General features: G+C 39.5%; 1 protein-coding gene across 9 annotated transcripts in view; it reads left to right on the top strand.

Moving 5' to 3' along the window:
* nlgn2a (neuroligin 2a) overlaps nucleotides 1–24,232 on the top strand; it is a 211,983-nt gene that overhangs the window by 3,419 nt on the left and 184,332 nt on the right. Inside the window, exons 2-3 of one of the 9 annotated variants that reach the window (XM_062994304.1) lie at nucleotides 1,178–1,204; nucleotides 17,101–17,115. The exons of 7 other annotated variants lie outside the window; for them this stretch is intronic. In XM_062994304.1, the coding sequence (XP_062850374.1) occupies nucleotides 1,178–1,204; nucleotides 17,101–17,115 (42 nt within the window). Of the gene's footprint in view, nucleotides 1–1,177; nucleotides 1,205–9,395; nucleotides 9,414–17,100; nucleotides 17,116–24,232 lie in introns of all 9 variants that reach the window. One more of the 9 variants, XM_062994296.1, reaches the window with a different exon arrangement.

Genomic DNA, 24,232 nt, shown 5'->3' with positions numbered 1-24,232 from the left:
CATTCTTACTCTATTAATACACTTTTTGGTGCAAAGTTTCCTCTGTATTTCACAATAAATACAGACGTCAACAATACACATCTACAAAAGAAAGTTTTGTAACTGCATGTTAAACAGCAGTATTTGTTTACAAATGTATTCCTGTAAAAAGGACAGGACATGAAGAGAAGAAAAACAGGTCAGAGAAAGCAAGTCAACATACTGTATCTACAAAGCCTACATTATTTTTTTCTTATAACATACCTGAGAAAAGTCCTCATTGTAAATTGTACTCTATTGTAAACATTCATTCCAAACTTTGTTAGGAATCTGTGCAGCCATGAAGACCAGCACCTTTTTACCCTAAGGTTTAGTGTTCTACGTGCATACATTTTTATTCTGCTGACGTACAAAACTTAACTGCATTATAATTGAATCAGGATGACAGAAAAACAAATCATTAGGGATATATGACACAATGTCTTTCTGCTTTAAGAGCAAAAAATGAACATTATAATTTCCAAAACACACTTTCACAGGAAACATTGTTAATATTTAATCAAAAACATCATTTGTGTGTGTACTAGAACAAAAGTACCTGTAAGGCAGCACCCTACAGCCCCAGTGGACAACATACCTCTGTCCACGTGTCTTCTTAATACCCTTCTTTTATTGCTATTCTTTTTGGGGCAAAGTGTTGGAATGCAAGGCTGGTCAAAAGAAATTAATTAATTAACTGTATATTATGGTGAACAAATCTAAGTTACTATTCTGACTGGCAAGTGTTATTGCATCATAAAATGTATACAGGGTTTAGAAAATATGCAATTTTATTTTATTGACAAAAATGTTTTATTTAGGGGTTACATATCTGTACACACCCTTAGCCTAATACTTGGTTGATGCACCTTTGGCTGCAATTACAGCTTTAAGGTGTCTTGGGAAAGGAGCTACGAGTTAAGAGCTTGACACACTTGTTTCTGAACATTTTTGCCCACTCCTCTTATCATATCCTTGCAAGCTCCGTCAGGTTGGGTTCCATTTTCAGCTCCTTCCACAGATGTTCGATTGGATTCAGGTCTGGGCTCTGGCTGGGCAACTCAAAGACATTCACAGACTTTCTCCGAAGCCACTCCTTTGTTCTCTTGGCTGTGTGCTTTGGGTTGTTGTCATGTTGGAAGTTAAACTTTCGCCCCAGTCCGAGGTCCAGAGCGCTCTGGAGCAGGTTTTATTTAAGGATCTCGGTGTACTTAGCTGCATTCATCTTTCCCTCTATCAGGACTAGTCGCCCCGGTCCTGCTGCTGAAAAACATCCCCACATCATGATGCTGCCACCGCCATGCTTTACTGTAGGGATGGCATTATCCAGGTGCCTGGTTTCCTCCAGACGTGACGCTTGGTATTCAGGCCAAAAAGTTCCATTTTGGTTTCATCAGACCAGAGAATCTTGTTTCTCATGGTTTGAGAGTCCTCCAAGCGGAATGTCATGCCTTCTACTAAGGAGTGGCTTCCATCTGGCCACTCTACCATAAAGGTGTGATTTGTGGAGTGCTGCCTGGATGGTTGATCTCCTGATAGGTTCTCCCATCTCCACAAGGATACACTGGAGCTCTGTCAGAGTGACCCTCGGGTTCCTGCTCACCTCCCTGGCCAAGGCCCGTCTTCCCTGATCGCTCAGTTTGGCCCGGCGGCCAGGTCTAGGAAGATTTTTGGTGGTTCCAAACTTCTTCCATTAATAAATGATGGTGGCCACTGTGCTCTTCGGGACCTGTAAAGCTATAGCAATTTTTCTGTACCCTTCTCCAGATCTATGCCTTGACACAATCCTGATTCTGAGGTCTGCAGATAATTCCTTTGACCCCATGGCTTGGAGTTTGCTCTGACATGCACTGTCAACTGTGGGACCTTATATGTGTTGGCAATCCCCAATCATGTCCGATCAATTGAATTTACCACAGGTGAGCTCCAGTTAAATTGTAGAAACATCTCAAGAAGTATCAGTGAAAACAAAAGGCACCTCAGCTCACTTTTGGGGGTCATATCAAAGGGTGTGCACACTTACAGTATATACATATGATATTTTACAGTTTAATTTTGAATAAATTGGCACAAATGTCTAAAAACCTGCTTTCACTTTGTCATTCTGGGCTATTTTGTGACAAAAAAATGAACTCAATCTACTATAGAATGAGTCTGTAATGTAATAAAACGTGGGGAAGGTGAAAGAGGTGTGCAGACTTTCCAGCTTGACTGTATAGAATCTGGATTTCTGTTTAATGAATGAAGTGTAGACATATTTTTTCTGTTGTTTGATAATATTTTTTGTGGAACGAACATACCATGTTCTCTCATGATCTCTCTATATAACTACATTTTTGATAACAGTTCTTTGTGAAGCACACTGCACAAGAACATGTTTTGTGTCACTGGGTGAATGTTAACCCCATCTGGGTGAATGTTGACCCCATTTGGGTAAATGTTGACCCCTAACAAATCTTGTTTACTGCACCTTAGTTTAAAATGAATAAATTACTTTTTTTCTTAATTTTGATTAAGTGTTTAAGGTAAACTGGTGCGTTCATTGGACTGAGCTGTCAGGTTCTATTTTTTTCCCTTTTTTTTTATTAATAATCCCTGGCCAATCGCCTGGTTCCAGAAGTAATAAATTATCAACGTTGGCATCAATTTTTAATCCTAAAGCACATAAGCTTTTTCTCTTGATCTTTTCTTCTTGATTTTTTCTCCATGGTTAATGAAGCTGATTTTTTTCGCTCTCATTAATATCTTTTGCAGTTGAACCCGATGTGTGAAACTTCAACACTTGAATGCAAGCACACACCCACAGTGTATTCACTGTAGAGATAATATAACGTGACACATCAACATGTAAATGAAACACCACAGGGGATCTGCTGACTTTGCGTGCGTGGGTGTGAGTAGGTGTGTGTTTTTATATAAAAACCCCTGGTATGCAAATGTTTTTTTCCTCCTGACTGTCAACACTAGCGGCAGAGTAAAGCTTAGGTTTGCACTTACAGCCTGACGCTACCTTCCTCCTTTCTTACCTCTAATTTATTTACTCCATATACAGACAAATGACTGATATAAAAATGAACAAAAAGGGTCTTAGTTAGGTGTTGGGACCCTACAAGCAATGATCTTTGATCCAAACTCAGGTTTCTGGAACTGTACTAAAAAAGGATGGTACAATATTCTTTCAAAACATATAGTATTTTATCTGGTGTAATGATAATGCTGGTGTACACCGACCAGGCATAACATTGACCACTGACAGGTGAAGTGAATAACACTGATTATCTCTTAATCACGGCACCTGTTAGTGGGATATATTAGGCAGCAAGTGAACATTTTATCCTCAAAGTTGATGTGTTAGAAGCAGGAAAAATAGGCAAGCGTAAGGATTTGAGCGAGTTTCACAAGGGTCAAATTGTGGCTACACGACTGGATCAGAGCATCTCCAAAACTGCAGCTCACTGGGGTCTGCAGTGGTCAGTATCTATCAACAGTGGTCCAAGAAAGGAAAAGTGGTAAACTGGCGACAGGGTCATGGGCAGCCAAGGCTCATTGATGCATGTGTGGAGCAAAGGCTGGCACATGTAATCCGATCCAACAGATGAGCTACAGTAGCTTAAATTGCTGAAGAAGTTAATGCTGGTTCTGATAGAAAGGTGTCGGAATACAGAGTGCCTCGCAGTTTTTTGCATATGGGGCTGCATAGCTGCAGACCAGTCAGTTAGAAAGGTGGTCATAATGTTATGCCTAATCGGTGTAGAATGCTGTCACCTTAAATCAGAATCTTTCAAAGGTGTTTATTTGGGTTGTAATTTGCGTACTTTAAAGGCTACGTCATCAGACTGACATAAAACAATTCAGTTATTTCATGTACTGTATAGTAGTAACATACAATTGCCACTATTGGGCCCTTAATCAAGGCCCTTACCCCTTAATTGCTTTGATTTCATTCAGTCACAATTTGCTTTGTGTTAAAAAAAAAAAAATGTGAGTGTGCCCTGTGTCAATACTACTCTGAGATACTCTATTGGGGTGTCCAAGTGGCACAGTGGTAAAACTCAGTAGCCCACCAATCCTGAGATCTTTAGCTCTGGAATTGGAATCTCAGCTCTGCTATCAGCCTCCCAGGAGCCTCCACAGGCATGATTGGCCATGTCTGAGGGTGGGTAATTCCAAAAGGATTCCTTATTATTACTGCTGCAATTTCAGATTCTTCTGGCTGGTTGATGGCACCTACAGAAAAACAGTAATAATGGACATCATGTATGACTCTTTATACACAATACTTATCCCTGTGTGAACCCACCTCATGCAGGTGAAAAGCGCTTGGCAACTGCACACGTAGCGGGGGATTTGGCCCTCCTTGGTCAGGTTAGGGGTCTGCAGCAGTACAGAAGATACAACTGAGTAATTGGATACAACTAGATTGGAAAAAAAGGAAAGATGCATATATAAAATAAAAAAGCACTGTTCCATTATATTGATTAGGTGATCGTTCAGAATTGCTTTGTACTCTTTTGCAGTTACTCTTCTCTTTATGAGACAAGTGGACTCAAACCACGCCAGCAAAGTGCATCCTTGCACAGCAAAACAGTCACTAAAATCAAGAGCTCGCTGATTTTATTTTCTTAATTTAATAAAGCAGTGCATCTGTCTGGAAGCAGTGTTCCTACTTCTCATTTTACAAGGTTGTCCATTATTTGTCACCTGTCTTTTATGTATGTTTTACAGCCAAAAGTATGTGGACACTGGACCATAAGCTTGTATTATAGCCATGGGTATTAATATGGGGTACCCCAAATAGAACCAATGATGGACAGGAATGCTTGGCTGACCAAACTTGTCAATGTCTTTATGGATCTCACTTTGTGCAAAGGGGCACAGGGGCATTTCCCTACTGCTGCATCAGTATTGAAAGCACATACACTGATCAGCCATAACGTTAAAACCACCCCCTTGTTTCTACACTCACTGTCTATTGTATCAGCTCCACTTATCATATAGAAGCACTTTGTAGTTCTACAATTACTGACTGTAGTCCATCTGTTTCTATGCATGCTTTGTTAGACCCCTTTCACCCTGTTCTTCAATGGTCAGGACCACTACAGAGTAGGTATTATTTGGGTTGTGGTTCACTCTCAGCACTGCAGTGACACTGACATGGTGGTGGTGTGTTAGTGTGTGTTATGCTGGTATGAGTGGATCAGACACAGCAGCGCTGCTGGAGTTTTTAAACACCTCACTGTCACTGCTGGACTGAGAATAGTCCACCAACCAAAAACATCCAGTGAACAGCGCCCCATGGGCAGCGTCCTGTGACCACTGATGAAGGTCTAGAAGAAGACCAACTCAAACAGCAGCAATAGATGAGCGATCGTCTCTGACTTGGAGTGTCTAATAGAGTGGACAGTGAGTGGACACGATATTTAAAAACTCCAGCAGCACTGCTGTCTGATCCACTCATACCAGCAAAACACACACTAACACACCACCAGTGTCACTGCAGTGCTGAGAATGATCCACCACCTAAATAATATCTGCTTTGTGATGGTCCTGTGGGGGTCCTGACCATTGAAGAACAGGGTGAAAGCCGGCTAATAAAAGCATGTAGAGAAACAGAATTGTCAGTAATTGTAGAACTACAAAGTGCTTCTATATGGTAAGTGGAGCTGATAAATGGACAGTGAGTGTAGAAACAAGAGGGTGGTTTCAATGTTATGGTTGAACAGTGTATATATGACTGAAAATGGCATCAATATACATTCATTGCACCTCTTTAACCATGCAGTCAATGCATTCTGTTCCATTAATTCCATGTCAATGTTTAAAAATGGCTTTAAAATGGATTTTACACATGCCCACTCTATAAGCACAAACTAGTTCACTTATGTGTTTACAACCCCAAATCAAATGAAAAAGTTGGGACAGTATGGAAACTCAATTCCATACTATATTTACTTTGACTTTTAATTAATTGCAGACATTATAAAAGACATTTCATGTTTTTTCTGGTCAATTTCATTTCATTTGGTAATATTCATACCTCCATTCCTGCATTTCAGGCCTGCAACACATTCCAAAAAAATCGGCACTGTAAAGTATTCCTTCTCACAACACTCCTGAAAAAGATGTCTTCTTGAAGGCAGCATATGTTGCTTTTAAATCTTAATGTACTTTTCTGCATTTATGCTGCCATCACAGAAGTGTAAATTACCTTTGCCGAGGGCACTGACACAACCCCTCTGGGGATCCTCTGCCCATATTTGCTCATCAAAGGCTCAGCCTGTAGTGTATACCGCTTTTGAACCAAATCATAATTACAATCACCTGTTGACATCACCTGTTCGAAATCACATCATTATTTCATTTTTGTACCTCATTTCTAGCCGTAAATTGCTCCATCCCAATTTTTTCTGGAATGTGCCTAAAATGCAGGAATGGAGGTATGTTAACAAATCAAATGAAGTTAGTCAAACAAAACATTTTTCCACATGCTTTTCTGATGGGACAAAGGCATGCAGACCTGCAAAGCTTTGATCCACTTGCTGCGACTCTGTGTGATCAGTTCTTCATCAGTCACTGTCCGTGAGGGCGACCGGCTCACCCTGTCTTACGCAGCATGTCGTCCCATACATCTCCCTGCAATCAATTCTCTGAGTGCTGGCCGCTGCAATATTCCCCTTCTCAGCAATGATTTGTCATTCAAAGCCTTCAATCAAATCCTATAGCTCATACGGCTCCTTAGCTGCTGCTCAGACCGATCCGTTATGTGAGCTTGATTGAATAAAATCTGGTTTATACCTGTAAAACTGCTGAAACTGAACTTCTAAAAGCTTACAACGTTTATATTTTAGATATTGAGCACCTCAGATATGGTTTGTAACTTAATAAAACACATACTTATTCAAATTTAATAGGCAGAAGATTCCCCAGGGTGGTGGGGGCTGTTAGTGATGTAGAAGTTTGGTGCATTGGGACCAGTCATGTTGATGGATGCATCAATGACACTGTGTTCTTGTTTTCAGAACTGTAGAAATTTCTTAGCATTTCACAGTCTATAAATCATAGTGCAGGGAAGAAACAGGGATTCGTAACATGCAAAAAAATTGTAATACATTTAAACCAAACTAGATTGTTACAGTTCAATTTCACCTCATCTGTAGAATACTATAAAAATTCCATCTCACCAATGTATGGTAGGAATTCTCAAACAATTCATTATCCGAACATCTGTAAATAAATATGAGTAGTTAAAATAATTATAATGAAGATTAGATGGTAAATAAATGTATGCTTTTACTTTAGTTCTTAATCTGCTTAAGGGCGCAGATGATTCTCACCGCAGGCCTTGGCGCAAATTGTCACTATGCTCAGTACTTGGCTTGAGCAATGTACAAGTACACCATGACACAATTATCTATTTGTGTGAAATAGCCTCTCTTTGAAAGCATCCATATACACTGATCAACCATAACATTAAACCACCTCCTTGTTTCTACACAGTGTACTTGTTTCTACACTGTGTCCATTTTATCAGCTCCACTTACCATATAAAAGCACTTTGTAGCTCTACAATTACTGACTGTAGTCCATCTTTCTCTGCATGCTTTGTTAGCCCCCTTTCATGCTGTTTTTCAATGATCAGGACTCTTCCAGTACCACCACAGAGCAGGTATTACTTAGGTGGTGGATCATTCTCGGCACTGCAGTGACACTGACATGGTGGTGGTGTGTTAGTGTGTGTTGTGCTGGTATGAGTGGATCAGACACAGCGATGCTGCTGGAGTTTTTAAACACCTCCCTGTCACTGCTGGACTGAGAATAGTCCACCAACCAAAAATGTCCAGCCAACAGCGCCCCATGGGCAGCGTCCTGTGATTACTGATGAAGGTCTTGAAGATGACCTACTCAACAGTCAGTAATTGTAGAACTACAAAGTGCTTCTATATGGTAAGTGGAGCTGATGAAATGGATAATGAGTGTAGAAACAAGAAGGTGGTTTAAATGTTATGGCTGATTGGTGTATATCTACATTTAGCTGTATGTCTCCTCTCTGTGTGGTGTTACACTTTTAAACTTGTGTTATACAGCTTTGAGAAATGGTGAGAATCAGCTGTTTTGGGAGAGTCTAAAATGCTTAAAGTAAAAAAAAAAAAAAAAAAAAAAAAAAAAAATCCTTAATGTGGCTTATTGTACCAAAACAATGTCCTAGGAACACAAAACTTCTCTCAGTTATTACTGGTCATAAATCCTCTCTACTGATGAAATGACAAACCTGTGGTCCAAAAGGAAAGTAATAATTTTTATGTTTTATTTAAGTCTGGAGGCAGGAGAAGATCTGATTACCTAAAAAAAAAGCCTGGCAGATGTTGAAAAAACATGCAAAACTCCACAGACAGTTCTGGTTCCCACAGTTCTGGTTCCCACAGTCTGCTAACTGCATATTGCATTCATATTACCACATTGTCCATTTTATCAGCTCCGCTTACCATATAGAAGCACTTTGTAGTTCTACAGTCTACAATTACTGACTGTAGTCCATTTGTTTCTCTGCATGCTTTGTTAGCCCCCTTTCATGCTGTTCTACAATGGTCCAGGGTGGTGGGTCATTCTTAGCACTGCAGTGACACAGAAATGGTGGTTTGTTAGTGTGTGGATAAAACAGCAATGCTGATGGAGTTTTTAAACACCTCACTGTCACTGCTGGACTGAGAATAGTCCACCAACCAAAAATATATCCAGCCAACAGCGCCTTGTTGGCAGCAGCCTGTGACCACTGATGAAGGTCTAGAAGATGACCAACTCAAACAGCAGCAATAGATGAGCGATCGTCTCTGATTTTACATCTACAAGGTGGACCAACTAGGTAGGAGTGTCTAATAAAGTGGACAGTGAGTGGACACTGTATTTAAAAACTCCAGCAGTGCTGCTGTATCTGATTAACTCATACCAGCACAACACACACTAACACACCACCACCATGTCAGTGTCACTGCAGTGCTGAGAAAAATCCACCACCCAAATAATACCTGCTCTGTGGTGGTCCTGCAGGGGTCCTGACCATTGAAGAACAGGGTGAAAGCAGGCTAAAAAGGTATGTAGAGAGCTCATTAGGTTTTCAGACAGACCTATATATAGGTAACATTTCTGTCCCTACAGTGTCTTCCTTAGTCTTTTCCTATAACGTAAGCTTGGAGAGTATAGCACTGAAAATACAAGCTCATTCCTCTTTACAGGATTTGTAGCAAAGGCTGACAGATTTTGATTTAAAATGTCCCGGGATGTTATGGAGTCCATAATATCATACTTCCTAACAAGGTTCCCAGGGCGTTTGAAGGAAAAACAGCCACACAACATTACAGATGCTTCACTGTATTTAACAGTGGGCATCAGGTCCTTTAGTGTAATTTGTAGAAAACTCCAGGTGCTTATGTTTATGGTTAAATTAAAGAAAAGTATTTTTCCCATAGCAAGCCTTCCACATATTCTGTTGACATGGAAGAGGTATCTGACAGAGATGTTCACAAGTCACACAATACGAGTCAAGTCACAAGTCTGTAGGCTAGAGTCCGAGTCAAGTCCAAAATCCAAAAGCAGCCAAAATCCAAAACGCAGCAAAAAAAAAAATCATAACCACTGCTTACCTTAGCTTATGTTCTTCCATATGCTATTAAATTTATAAGCATGTGTTGTCCCATTAGGAATAGAATCCATTATTTTGTAAATGTGTGCTTATAATTAAAAACCTCCAAACTTTCCCGGTTGTGAAGTAAAACACTAACTTGTTAGAAAGCCAATCAAGCGTTTCATTGATACATCATCTGTGTGACGCAAACTGAATAAATAAATCAGAAGGTCTGATCAGTTCAGAAAACGGTCTTTCAACCATTAGTGCCAATTCTGTAGGAGTGTTCCATTCACCCCAGTTGTTCCTGTGAAGTGAACTACGTAGGGTATTCCACCATTTTAAGTGAGATTCCAATCCAAAGGTAACGAAAATGTTCAAATGGAGTGAACTTTAAATATATATGTCACACGTATAATTGTCACACGTAACTAATGTTAACACATGCTGACGCCTTGTTGTTTACAAGTCATTTTTTTTACGAGTCATGAGTCGAGTCGAGTCTGAAGTCGCTCTGGTGTCTGATAGTAGTTTTAGAGACTTGGTGACCCAAGAATGCAATTTTTACTGTGATTTTTCAACAGCTCTTGAGATTTATTTTACCTCTCTTACTATTCTCCTCACTGTGCTTGAGGGCAATATAAACTTGGGTCTATGTCCAGGCAAGTTTGTCAAAGTTCCAGCTCATTAGAAGTTTTTAATTATAGCTCTAACTGTAGATATAGATATTTTCAGGCGAGTATTTTTAATAATTACATGTTTAATTAATTTTTAATTAAAACCAACTCCTCAATTTATGAAGGTCAGCATTTCTTCTTATTTAAATTGTTCTTCTGTTTTTCCCACGTTGAAGACGTGTATTTGACATACATTTCTGTAATAAAGTTCACCAGGGGTTTGGTATTTTAGCTAATAAATAGTTCATTATCACTGCAGCTTCTATATAAACTCTTACATTACATGCAGCGTTTGCTATTGTGAACTCTGTTTAACGTGAATGCTATCTGCATTTTCTAATCCTCCATTGTTACCAAACATTTACTGTATACAGAAGTTGTATGAATTATTAACTGCTAAGCAATAGATGCTATTGTGATATTCGGTTATAGACCCAATAAGCTTGTAACGAATTAGGGCTAGACGGGACAGGGGAGTTGAGACTGTTACTGATGCAAATGTGGGGATTCAATAATAATGCTCATTGTTTAAAAATGGGATTTAGAACAAGCTCATGTCGGGTATCCATATGCTTTAGGTCATTCCATGTTGATCTACTATTCTCAAGGACTAGCTAACCTCACCAGTTGCATTGTACAAAAACATTGTGCAAATACAAGAGGTAGCCTGAAATACATTTTATTATTCTAATATCTGTTTGATTATGTTGTTAGAGTTTGCGCTTTTAACAAGCATGGTGATTTGCAGGTTCTCATGTGTACCATCTTCATCCCTTAAGAGCTTGATAAAGAACTCGGTTTCCTCATTCACGTAGATCAGGGGTTTTCAACGTGTGGGGGGCGAGTACCTGTCCGGGGGAGAGGCATTTGATTAGTCTTGCTGACTACGCACACACGCACGTTTAATGTTATCCAGTTCAGTCTGATAAAAACCTTAAAAATGGAATTCTCTGTATCAGAAATTAGGACAACCTCAAACACCTTGTTTGATCATTTAAAATAGACACCTATGGTAAGCAATGGCATAGTAAGGAATAATTTAAAGTAAATGTCAGCCATTTGTTTAATTTAGTATGGGTCAAGCATTTAAGTGTATACCGTTCTCTTGGTGTACACCACAGATACCCAAGACACAAAGCTTGGGCCAGTCACTTGCCCTTTTGCTTCAAAATTAAAGTAGACTGAACCCACAGTGTGGTGGATATTTATTGTTGTATTGTATAACGCACTATTACATTTACATTTTCTGCATTTAGCAGACGCCTTTATCCAAAGTGACTTACAGTACTGTGACAGTATACAGTCTAAGCAATTGAGGGTTAAGGGCCTTGCTCAAGGGCCCAACAGCAGCAGCCTGGCAGTGGTGGGGTTTGAACCAGTGATGTTTTGGTTACTAGTCCAGTACCTTAACCACTAGGCTACAACATCCTGTGTAACAAATAAGTGTTTGAAATTATGTGCATTAATATTTTTCTACGAATTTCATTTATTTATTTATAACATATTTTTTATCTCCACATGATATTTGTATACTAAACACATATGTTCTGTTATTGCGCAACCCTTCTTAGAACAAACCCTTTTCACCCTTCCATTTAACTGCCAACCTACTGTATATGTTTATAGACGATCTGATTCGAACAGCCTGGTAGCATTGATCATCATTATCATCTCCTTAGTAGTGTTTTGTTACATATAGCTATATTATTCAAGGCGCCATCTATTTTATTTTGATTTGTTGTTGAAATGTTAAAGGTAATCTGTGCTATAATTTCCAAAGTACAAACTTTTCAGAATTAGAATCTTTATTTCGCCAAGTACCAGGTGTACAAGGAATTTCTTTTGGTGCAGGTGTCAACATATAAACATCTAATTAAATAATAGAAAGTTGTACTATACATAAACATAGAATAAAATAATAGAATAAAAAATATAGCAGCAATAACAACAGTATAGCATCCGATAAAGTGTGCAATACAGATGTATAGTACAGTCCACTGCCAGATTTCAAGTGTAAAAAATTGTGCAGTGTGATGTGCAGCATGTTTGTTGAAGTCCATGTGGAATTTTTAAAGCGGAGAAATGTGGGAAAAGTCCTTGTGGGAATAGTCCTTGTTAAGTATGATGATGGCAGTTATAGCCTAGTGGTTAAGGTACTGGTCCAGTAATCAAAAGGTTGCTGGTTCAAACCCCACCACTGCCTGGTTGCCACTGTTGGACCCTTGAGCAAGGCCCTTAACCCTCAATTGCTTACACTGTACTGTATACTGTCACAGTACTGTAAGTCGCTTTGGATAAAAGCGTCTGCTAAATGCCGAAAATGTAAATGTAATGATGGCCTGTTTTTAATTCACTGGAACATTTCAGCAATGCCCACATGTTGATGAGGACACTTTGAAAATACTGACTCCATTTACATTGTAGGAACCTAATCCTTGTCTTTTTACAGCAGTGTGGATCAGGAAATTAGGTCAGGGTTAGCTTATGCTAGCCAAATGTACAGATTGCTCAGAAGAATTAGCTACACAGTGTTGCTAAACACACACACACACACGTCAAAAGTATTCGCTCGTCTGCCTTCACATGCATATGAACTTGAGCGACATCCTATTCTTAAACCATTGGGTTTAATATGATGTCGGCCCACCCTTTGCAGCTATAACAGCTTCAACTCTTTTGCTAAGGCTTTCCACGAGGTTTAGGAGTGTGTTTATTGGAATTTTTGACCATTCTTCCAGAAGCGCATTTGTAAGGTCAGACACTGATGTTGGACGAGAAGGCCTGGCTCGTAGTCTCCACTCTAATTCATCTCAAAGGTGTTCTATCGGGTTGAGGTCAGGACTCAAGGTGGCTTCCTATCACGGTACCATGCTGGAATTCACTGAGCTCCTGAGAGTGACCCATTCTTTCACCTAAGCAGTCTGCATGCTTAGGTGCTTGGTTTTATACACCTGTGGCCATGGAAGTGATTAGAACACCTGAATTCAATTATTTGGATGGGTGAGTGAATACTTTTGGCAATATAGTGTATATACTAGTGTGTAGTAAATGAAACCCAGCATTATTACATAAAATGACTGACTGACTTCTGGGCAACTTTTTATCTGTGGTTGCAGTGGGATTTGGGGTTTTAAACATATTGGAGAAGGACAGGCGCTCCCTATGGGCCAGACTGTCAGTTTTGAAGCTTATATTTTTTAAGGTTTTCAAGTGAATTGCATGGTTACAGAGGAAATTAATGATTCATAGTGCCATGAATCATGCATTACACAATTCTCTAAAACTGTATTAAAAGGACTAAACATCATGATTCAAAAGACCTTATTTTGTGGTTTAGGCAGCACTGTTTAACATGCCAGTAGAAGATCTCCCATCTGTTGGTCTAAGTTAAGATCTGGCAACTGCAAAAGCCATATGTGATTTACTTCATTTTCATACCCATTAAATCTTTCATTGGTTCCTTGTGTGAATAGGGAAATAAGAAGACCACTCCCAACAGGATAGAAGTGTTCCACAGTATTGTATTGATCAGGTGATCAGTCAAAATAACTTTGCACTGAATGCCACTGAACCTTTTTAGGGGAATAAATAAACCCAACCATGGCAGTGAAATGCTAGTACAGCTTACCAAAGAAACCAGGTCACATTGTAGGTTGGTGTAGGCCACACATGAAACTCTAGCTAGCCAAAAAATTAAGGACAACCCAAAACACAATTTTTGACCATTCTTAGTAGAGTCCTCTGGTAGCCAGTGGAACAGTAAATGTCAGCCCTTTGTTTACAATGCCACCACAGCATAACAGAGGCATTTCAGTGAGTACCATTCTGTTTCTATACACCACACAGGCCATGAAACACATAAAAATGTAGTTCTTGATCTAAAACTGACATAGAATAATACTTCTGAGCATATTATATAACACATGCCACAGTTTTTAATTGTGTAATCACCATTTTTAAAATGATCTGCATTTATGTTACTCCACTGAGTATATCTATCTACAGTATATCTACCTATGGATGGATGGACGGATGTATGGATGGATGGGTGGATGGACGAATATATGGATGGATGGACGGATGGATGGGTGGATGGACGGTTGCATGGGTGGATGGGTGGATGGACGGATGGGTGGATGGACGGATGGGTGGATGGATGGATGGACAAATATATGGGTGGATGGACGGATATATGGGTGGATGGATGGATGTATGGATGGATGGGTGGATGGACGGTTGGGTGGATGGATGAATGGACGGATACATGGGTGGATAGACGGATATATGGATGAATGGGTGAATGGACGGATATATGGGTGGATGGACGGATATATGGATGGGTGGATGGACGGATGTATGGACGGATGTATGGATGGATGGGTGGATGGACGGATATATGAATGGGTGGATGGACAGATGTATGGATGGACGGATATATGGATGGATGGGTGGATGGACGGATGTATGGATGGATGAACGGATATATGGATGAATGGGTGGTTCGACAGATGTATGGATGGATGAGTGGATGGACGGATATATGGATGGATGGGTGGATGGACGGATATATGAATGAATGGGTGGATGGACAGATGTATGGATGGATGAGTGGATGGACGGATATATGGATGGGTGGATGGACGGATATATGGATGGATGGGTGGATGGACGGATATATGGGTGGATGGACGGATATATGAATGAATGGGTGGATTGACAGATGTATGGATGGATGAGTGGATGGACGGATATATGGATGGATGGGTGGATGGACGGATATATGGATGGATGGGTGGATGGACAAATATATGGATGGATGGACGGATATATGGATGAATGGGTGGATGGACAGATGTATGGATGGATGAGTGGATGGAAGGATATATGGATGGATGGGTGGATGGAAGGATATATGGATGGATGGACGGTTTTTATGGATGAATGGGTGGATGGACAGATGTATGGATGGATGAGTGGATGGAAGGATATATGGATGGATGGATGGATGGATATATGGATGGATGGGTGGATGGATTGATGGATGGGTGATTAAAGGTACTTTTATAAGTAAACCATCTCTTATTCCACTACATTATACAGTATGTTTGTTCTAGTTTAGAAAGTGAGCAGATGCCAAAACAAGGAAACAGATGTGAACACGTTTTCCTTTTAATATGCAAGTGAAGGGCTTCCATTTTTAGAAGCAGGCTCTTTTTGATTACTCACTTATTTTGCACAGAGTTGATTTAACTACCACTTTGCTTTCTTGTCCCATAACTCAGCATTAACGTCAACATTTTTTTTATTGAGCCATATAAATACTAGGCCTTTAGTCTAAGTCTTTTAATAAATATTTCCTAAAAATTGAGTGGGGGTGTTAATATATTAAATTATTTTGGTACTTTTTGTCTGTTTTGTTTATATTCTAGATAGGCTATAGTTGTAATACATATAGTTGTAGCACTGTATGTACATTATTAATATAAATTTGGCAAAAATCATAGTCTCTATACATTTTTGTTTATTTGTTTACTTTTCTATTACGATCGAATCTACTATAAGAATAACTCAATAGCAGCCCATACTCCTTTTGGTGGTCTAGAGGTTAATTTAAAAGAATTAGAATTAAAATAAAGAAATAAACAAGCAGATACCAGAACATTAACAAAGTACATAAGAAATAAAAGCATACTGTGTGTAGTCACTTCAGATTCCCATCACATCCAGCTGTTCAACAGAACTGGCATTGTTATCATGGTGGCCTCAAATATATGGGATCATGTCTGAACCACCTTGGGATAAATGAACAGAGGTATGACAACCTTCCTAATACTGTGTTGGTCCCACTTTTGCTGCCAAAACAGCCCTGCAACTGTGATGCACTGTGTATTCTGACACCTTTCTAATCAGAACCAGCATTAACTTCTTCAGCAATTTGAGCTACAGTAGATCGTCTGTTGGATCAGACCACACGGCCCAGCCTTCGCTCCCCACGTGCATTGATGAGCCTTGGCCACCCATGGTTTACCCTTCTCTGGACCACTTTTGATAGATACTGACGACTGCAGGCTGGGAACACCCCACAAGAGCTGCAGTTTTGGAGATGCTCTGACCCGGTCATCTAGCCATCACAATTTGGCCCTTGTCAAACTTGCTCAAATGCTTACGCTTGCCATTTTTCCTGCTTCTAACACATCAACTTTGAGGATAAAATGTTCACTTGCTGTCTAATATATCCCACCCACTAACAGGTGCTGTGATGAAGATAATCAGTGTTATGCACTTCACCTGTCAGTGGTCATAATGTTATGCCTAGTTGGTGTAGACTTCAACATGCCTAATTCTAACAGCATCAGGAGTGGATGTATTTAAAACATGAAATATCCAGGGCCCATACTGTCTGCAAGGAAGTAAATGTAAAACACTGCACTCTTTTTCTGTCTGCTGTCCCAATGTTTTCTGGTTTAGAGTTCCAGGGCATATTTTTTTAAACAGTAAAGTTTCATACATCTTTACTGAGAGTTAATGATGCTTGTTCTATAATCAGATTTTATTATAAAAAGTGATTATTTTCAGTGCATACAGCAAGCCTTTCTTTTAATTGCCTGAATGCACTCACCACTGGGGCTATAAATAGATAAACAAAGCCTGGATAACTAGGTGAGCAGATCTCTAACTAGCCAAATGCGTAAACATCTAGACGCTCCACGCACCACTGCAACTACGATATGCATGGCCTTGATGCAGAATAATCAGGTTCGTGATTTTGATCTGTTCGTGTACCAGAGGCCAGAGATGAAGGTTATATTTGGCAGGTAATGTGGGGAAACTGGGAGTTGCATGTCATTTTCTTTGGCATGGAAATGAAGGTGCATTTGGGGGCAGCACCTGAGTATGTGTGGATGGAGCGTTTTAATTAGCATCAGCGCTGAAGGTCCTGTTTAGTCTGCAGTGATTAGTGCCTTTGGAGGAAATGGAACAACGCATCTCTGAGACAGCGGACCATGAATAAACACAGACGAGTTTGGGTTTAATGAGAGTGCCGAGGTGTTTGAGGTTTTTATTGATAATTTTCAACTTCTTTCCTGAGTGTGTATGTAAAACAGAGAGAAGGTTAAAGGGGCCAATTTCACATTAATGGAGGTGACATTTAAAGTGTCTCGCTGCACAAGCTTACTGTCAGTTTGTGAATCTGGTTGTATGACCTTTTGGGAAGAACACCAGCCATGATATGAGTAAAAAATGCATTTATGAACATATTGTGGATATATAACAGGTTAGCACTCTTAGGGTGTGTTCGAAAACCTAGTGAGCTCTCTACATAGACAGCATTTTACGTCATCCTATGTGTGCTCCCGAGAAGTAGGCTGTTCAAATTCTTAGATGCCTTAAAATGCTGCCTAGTAAGGTTACGGATGGGTAAATGGGTGGTTGGATGCATGGCGGGTGGGAGAGAGCTATGATTGGATGGATGGATGGATGGTTGGTTCTGATAAATGGATTGATGGATTAATTGATTGATTGATGGGTGGATTGGTGTATTGCTGGATTGGTTGGATTGATTAATTGGTCAACATTCGTTTGCAGTTCCATTGTTATACCTTGGTTTTTAAAAGTTTGGTCCCACCCTGATATGATTTACATGACATCTTTAAGCCAACTCTGGATAGACAGATGAATGTGTGGATGGATGAAAGCATGGAGGGTGGGAGGGAGCTAAGGTTGGATGGATTGATGGACTAATAGTTCTGATGGATGGATTGGTGGATTAATGTATTGATCTTTTGGTGGACTGATAAATTGATGGATTAATGTATTGGTGGATTGATGGATTAATTTATTGATTGGATTGATTAATTGATGGATTGATTTATTGGATGATTGGTGGATTAATTTACTGTATTGGTGAATTGATGGATTGATTGATGGATGGACTGATGAATTGGTGGATTGATGAATTGATGGACTAATGGATTGGTTGGATTGACTGATGGATTGATTTACTGGTGGATTTATGGATGGGTGGATAGATGGATGGATGGATTGATGGATGGATTGATTGATGGATTGATGAATGGATTGATTGATGGATTGATTAATGGATGGATGGATGGATGGATTGATTGATTGATGGATTGATTGATTGATTGATTGATGGATTGATGAATGGATTGATTGATGGATTGATGAATGGATGGATGGATAGATGAATGAATTGAAATATAAACTCACATTAAACCTTTGCAACATTTTTCTTCAGCCCTTTAATCTCATTACAGAACAGGATTGGTCCCTCAAGGCTATTTTTGCAGCAAACATACAATATTTGATTAAATAGATTTTTTTAAACATTTGCTTTCATATATACATTGCTGAGGTAAATTTAATGGTATGTGAAATGCATTACAGATATTAAAAATGTCCTATACAGACCAGTAAGAATACTTATCTGTAGGAGTTACCTAGTATAAAAATGAAGGTGCTTTTGAAGGCATCATCTGAGTACGTGTTCTTGGAACATTTTAATTAACTTAGTGCTGAAGGTGCTGTTTAGCCTGCAGTGATTAGTGCCTTTAGGGAACACAGAACAAAGCAGCTTTTAGACATCAGAACACAAATACATACAGTAATGTCTGGCTTTAATGTAAGTGCAGAGGTGTTTAAATCTAAGTAATTTTCTTCCCTTTTTCACTTCAATGTGTCCCATGTCGAGTTCAGCTTTACTGCAGTGTGGAACCGATACAATCAACTGAGGTCAATTACTCTGCTCAGAAAGTAATGAGCACCAAGTAATGAGCAGAAATTGGTAACTTCTAACTTCCTCCCCAGTGAGTCTAAAAGAGAACGAGAACCAGAAAAGTAATGCCCAGGGGTAAAAGGGGCAATTCCGGTGTTATTGAGTTGACATTTTGGAAGTCTCACTGCCTGCACAAGCTCACCAACAGTTTGCAAATCTGGTCATTTGACCTTTCACAGAGAATGCAGATCATTAATGAAATAAAACATATGAATACACATATTAGAGATACATTGTGGCCAAAGTATGTGGACACCAGACCATGAGCTTGTATCGCTTCCCTCGTGGTTTATTACATAATTAAGTTTGGGTTATGTTTAATTTGGCTTGTAATTTAATTCTTAGTTACTTGCAAAAAGTTTTTTGAAGAGGTTGCCAGGTCCATCTTTATTCTACATTCATATTTTACACTTATGGATATCTTGTCCACTTAAAGCTCTAGAAACCAATCACCCAACAATCACAGACATTCTACAGAAAGTATACTAAGACTAGGACAACACAATGTAACATTAGGACATTATCTTATGCTGGATACCAGAACAATGATACCCCTTTTCCACCGACGCGGAACGGAGCCCGTTCCGGTTCCCGAACTTGACTTTGAACCGCGTGTTTCCACCGGAAAAAAGAGGTTCCAGACAGCGAACTAGCGGCACCACAGAATACTTGGTTTTTCAGCCCGAACCATGACGTCACCTGTGGGCGTGTCATGTTGACAGAACGGAAAATGCTTAACGTGAAAAATAAAGCTGCATCAACACATGAAGTAAATCCAGTTAAACACAGATGCATGTTGTATTTTAGAATGGGTTTGATGGTTATTTCACACAGATGTTTGTTCGTGTTGTGGAACTTTAAAGATGTTTCACCGCTCGAGTCGAGCACTGAGTAAACCCAGATATTTGCGCCGAGGGTCGCCGAGCGCAAAACGCTTTTCACATCAATGAACTAAAGAAAACAACAACTGAGACAAACATGTCTATGTCTTCTTATCACCAATAGCTGATCGATGCTTTTTGCATAAAAACGAACATCTGTGTCAACACAAATGCTCGCACATCATCTACACACTCCGCCATGATATTATTATCTTTACTTTTGTTAAGTAACGCCCACCGTTAATGACGCTGCTTGGTTCTCAAAAACTGGTGGAAACGCACGTCGGTTCTCTACAGAACACCAAGGTTCAGAGAAACCTGAACAGAACCAGTTCAAGAACCATGGTTTTTTGGTGGAAAAGGGGTAAGAGTGATCCTGCACAATAAGTAGATCAGGCAGCAAAAATGTCATGTGCATACCAGATCCCACCAATGGACATCAAATCTGTAATAAACTCATATAGCAAGGACAATTAGCAAAATAAATCCCATTATTGGACAACAATGCTGTTTTTTGTTTTTTTATTGGATCAGAATTGATTTTTGAATATGTATTGGCATATTAGTTGTATCAATAGCATCTACAGTGTTTACATTTGCAAATTTTGTTTCAATGCCTAGTTCACACTACATGATTTTTGCCCTAATTTTTGCTCACCGACTGGTCACCGCTAGTGTTGTAGTATTACGCAGCAATACTCTAACCTGCTATACATATAGAATGATAGCTCATTTTGCTAGATATTTTAGCCTACTAACACTACAGTCTGCAACACCAACCTCTATCAGCTCAACTATAATTTTCTCACATTTTCACAAAATTGAAATCAGTGCCTGGCTAGTGAATTTAAGGAACAATTCACACCAGGTGTTTGAGTTTCAAAACCACTGGTCCCATTCAACGTCTTCAGAACACTCAAAATGTGGCTTTGAAAATGAATTGAAAAAAATGAATTAGATTACACTGTATAAACTGTATACCGTCAACAAGCATGGCTACTTCAAAATATAGTTTCTATCAATATACACTAGCATACACACAAGCTTTACAGTATAACCATTTCGTCCAAGCCAAATCATAATATCTACATTTTAATTGCAAAAATATTTATTTACCCCAACCCACTCTGCAAAACAGAAAAGACAATTTCTGCTGGCATCGTATCCCAATCCACTCCTTCACCCATATACTTTGTTTTCACTTGTTTTTACTGCATAGCAGCACACAAACAACTTGGATCATTTTTTAGAAGGAAAAAAAACTGTCACCATGGTATTACTTCATCCCTCTTGTCACTTCTCATGTGTGTTTTCAAGAAAGATCGTCTAATGTGTGACCCCCTAACGCTGAACCATGCAGTGTGCAAACCACAGACTTAAAGATTTATGATTATGTAAGATCAGGCTGTGTAGTGTGAACAGTACAGCGATCTGATGACTTTAAAAGTCGTGTAGTGTGTCTATGGCATTAAGGTACTAGACTAGTGGTCTGAAGATTGGTATCAGTTTGCAATTGTAAGTCTAGCAATTGCTTAATGATGGAATGAAAGTGGGGTAGGTCAAAAGTGAGAGCAAGAAAGAAATGAGGGCTTATGAAGCTAATATTGAAGGGATGAGTGGGTGATATGGAAGGAAGGGTCGCCTTGGCAACCCTGCAGCTCTTCCAGCCTGTAGCTGTCAGGCAACACATCAGAAATGTGTGTATGCATGCTTGAGCATGATTGTGTGTATGCGTCTGCTCGTCAATTTGCCTTTCAGTTCGACTCTCAATGAGAGAATTAGCGAGTGCTGTGCGCTATTTATAGACTCAGAGGCGAGACTGCGCAAGAAAAAAGTTATGTGTGTGTGTATGAGAGAGGGAGTGTACTGCTGACTTATGGCGTCATTGCACAGATGTTGAATTCTCTTGAGTTGATGGCTTGCGCTGTCGTTCTCGTTCTGATTCTCAATTTATCATTCTCTTTCTGGTTCTTTCTCACTTCTTTATCGCTCCCACTATCTCAGAATCCCCCGTCATCCTCACACGCTTCATAAATAGACACAAAACGTGACCGGATTACTTGCGTAAGAGCCGCCACGATTGAAACTCAGAACTGTCTGTTCCGTCTCTGAAGGTTTAGCATGACCTGACCTAGAATGGCACGAAAAAGGACTCGGCTGCAAAGAATCTGAAATGAGGAGGGTGTGTGGCAGATGATTCTGCAATGGGATTTTTGATTTGATCTTTTCATATCCCAGAGGGCGGCCGTGCGGGGTGTATTTCACCGAGGGAGTTGAGAGCAGGAGAAGTGAAGAGGCATTTTAAAACACCACCTGAATGTGTATTGATGAGGCTTTTTTAATTCGAGTCAGAGCTAAAGGTACAGATCCCTGCAGTCATGAGTGCCGTCAGAAAAAAAGAGAACAAAGCAGCTTTGAAACAACACAAGACAAACAAATAGAGGGGAAAGTGAAGAGCCTGGGGTGAATTTAAACAAATAGGTGTTTGAGAATAACATGGTTGGTGGGGGGTAAAGAAATGGAAATAGGTTTAACACAATCTGGTATTGGAAGCGAAGGAGCTTGGGTTATAGAGATGTTAGCTTTACGAGGAGCCTGTTGTGAGGCAAAACCTTTATTCAACACTTTACACACAATAAGTCTGTCTAGTGAGCTGCCTTGCTGCCTACCTAGGCAGCTGCCTAAGTAGAGAGGATTCTAATAGACATCGAACCCATAACGCAGATTATTTTGACGCAATACTTAAACAGCAATTGCTGCGATTACGTCACCGCAATTTTCGCTTACTAATCTTACTGACTTTCCCTCAGGCCATTCAAACCAATGGTAAGAGGTGACACAACCCACTAGGATGCCAGCTAACATCTATCTCTGTGTACTGAAAATGGTTAAATTGTCACTGACAAGCCTGAATTTGCAAATAAACTACACAAATATGTTTGTTGCTCCATATTCAAATGCTGGGATTGTCTTCACGACTAAGTTATTCAGTCAGATTATCAGTCAAAATTAAGGCACCTCAGTAGGCAGCATTAAAAGCATCTAAGTATTTAAGACAGTCGTCTTCTTGGGAGTGCACGTAGGTTGACGTGAAATGCTGAATATGTAGAGAGCTCAGGCAGCACAGTGGCTCCTAGCAGGAAGGTCCTGAGTTTGATTCCCAGGTGGATTCTTTCTGTGTGGAGTTTGTTCTCCGTGTCCCTGTGTCTGTGTGGGTTTTCTCCGGGAGCTCCAGTTTCCTCCCACAGTCCGAAAACATGCAAGTGAGGTGAATTGGAGATCCCAAATTGTCCATGACTGTGTTTGACATCAAACTTGTGAACTGACGAATCTTGTGTAATGAGTAACTACCGTTCCTGTCATGAATGTAACCAAAGTGTTAAACATGATGTTAAAATCCTAATAAACAAACAAACAAACAAAACCACAGCTGTTAACATATAGGTGACTTTTCTGGGAATATCTATAGAATGTGGCATTGTGAGGTCAAACACTGGTGTTGGACAAGAACGCCTGGCCCACAATTAAGGTTCCAGATTATTTTAAAGGTGTGCAGTTGAGTGAAGGCCAGTTCCTCCAAACCAGACTTATCAAACCTGGTCTTTATGGATCTTACTGAAACTGGAAACAGCCTCCACTAAACTGTTACTACATGTTGAAGCATACAATTAATTGTATATGTTATGAATATATGACACCCTAATGAAATATGTTAAATCAGTAACTGAATGTGATGTTTACATACTTTTGGCATTATAGTGTGGCTTTAAGATATGCAAGGCAAAAACAAATTGCAGAATTGTGGTTAATTCATTATGGTCCATTCTTTGTAGCAAATTATCTTCATAACACCAAATTATTTAATTATTTTTTTATTGAGATCATGATAAAAGCAAGGCCATGCGAGCACGTTTACCTTCTTTTTTATCACAGCCTTGAGTTATTGTGGCTGTTTTTTTAGAGTTGCTGTCTTGTTAAAACATATTTTCTCTAATTTGTGCCTTAGGTTGTTCATTTTTTTCCTTTAACATACTTTATACTGATGGAGATGTTTAGTGCAATAATACACAAGACATAATTTAGTTTTTTTGCAGCCTTTAAAAATGTATATGTATACTATGTAGCCAAATATGTTTCCTTTGTCCAATGGGTTCATAATCAGCGGAGCATATACAACCTGAGGCAGTATTGAAGATGTAAATTAAAACTGTAGAGTTTCTTACTTTTACTTTGACTTTTA

Source organism: Trichomycterus rosablanca, chromosome 4, assembly GCF_030014385.1.
Source record: "Trichomycterus rosablanca isolate fTriRos1 chromosome 4, fTriRos1.hap1, whole genome shotgun sequence".
NCBI lineage: Eukaryota > Metazoa > Chordata > Actinopteri > Siluriformes > Trichomycteridae > Trichomycterus > Trichomycterus rosablanca.
Note: the sequence above shows the minus strand (reverse complement) of the source record. Positions and strands in the feature narration are given on the sequence as shown.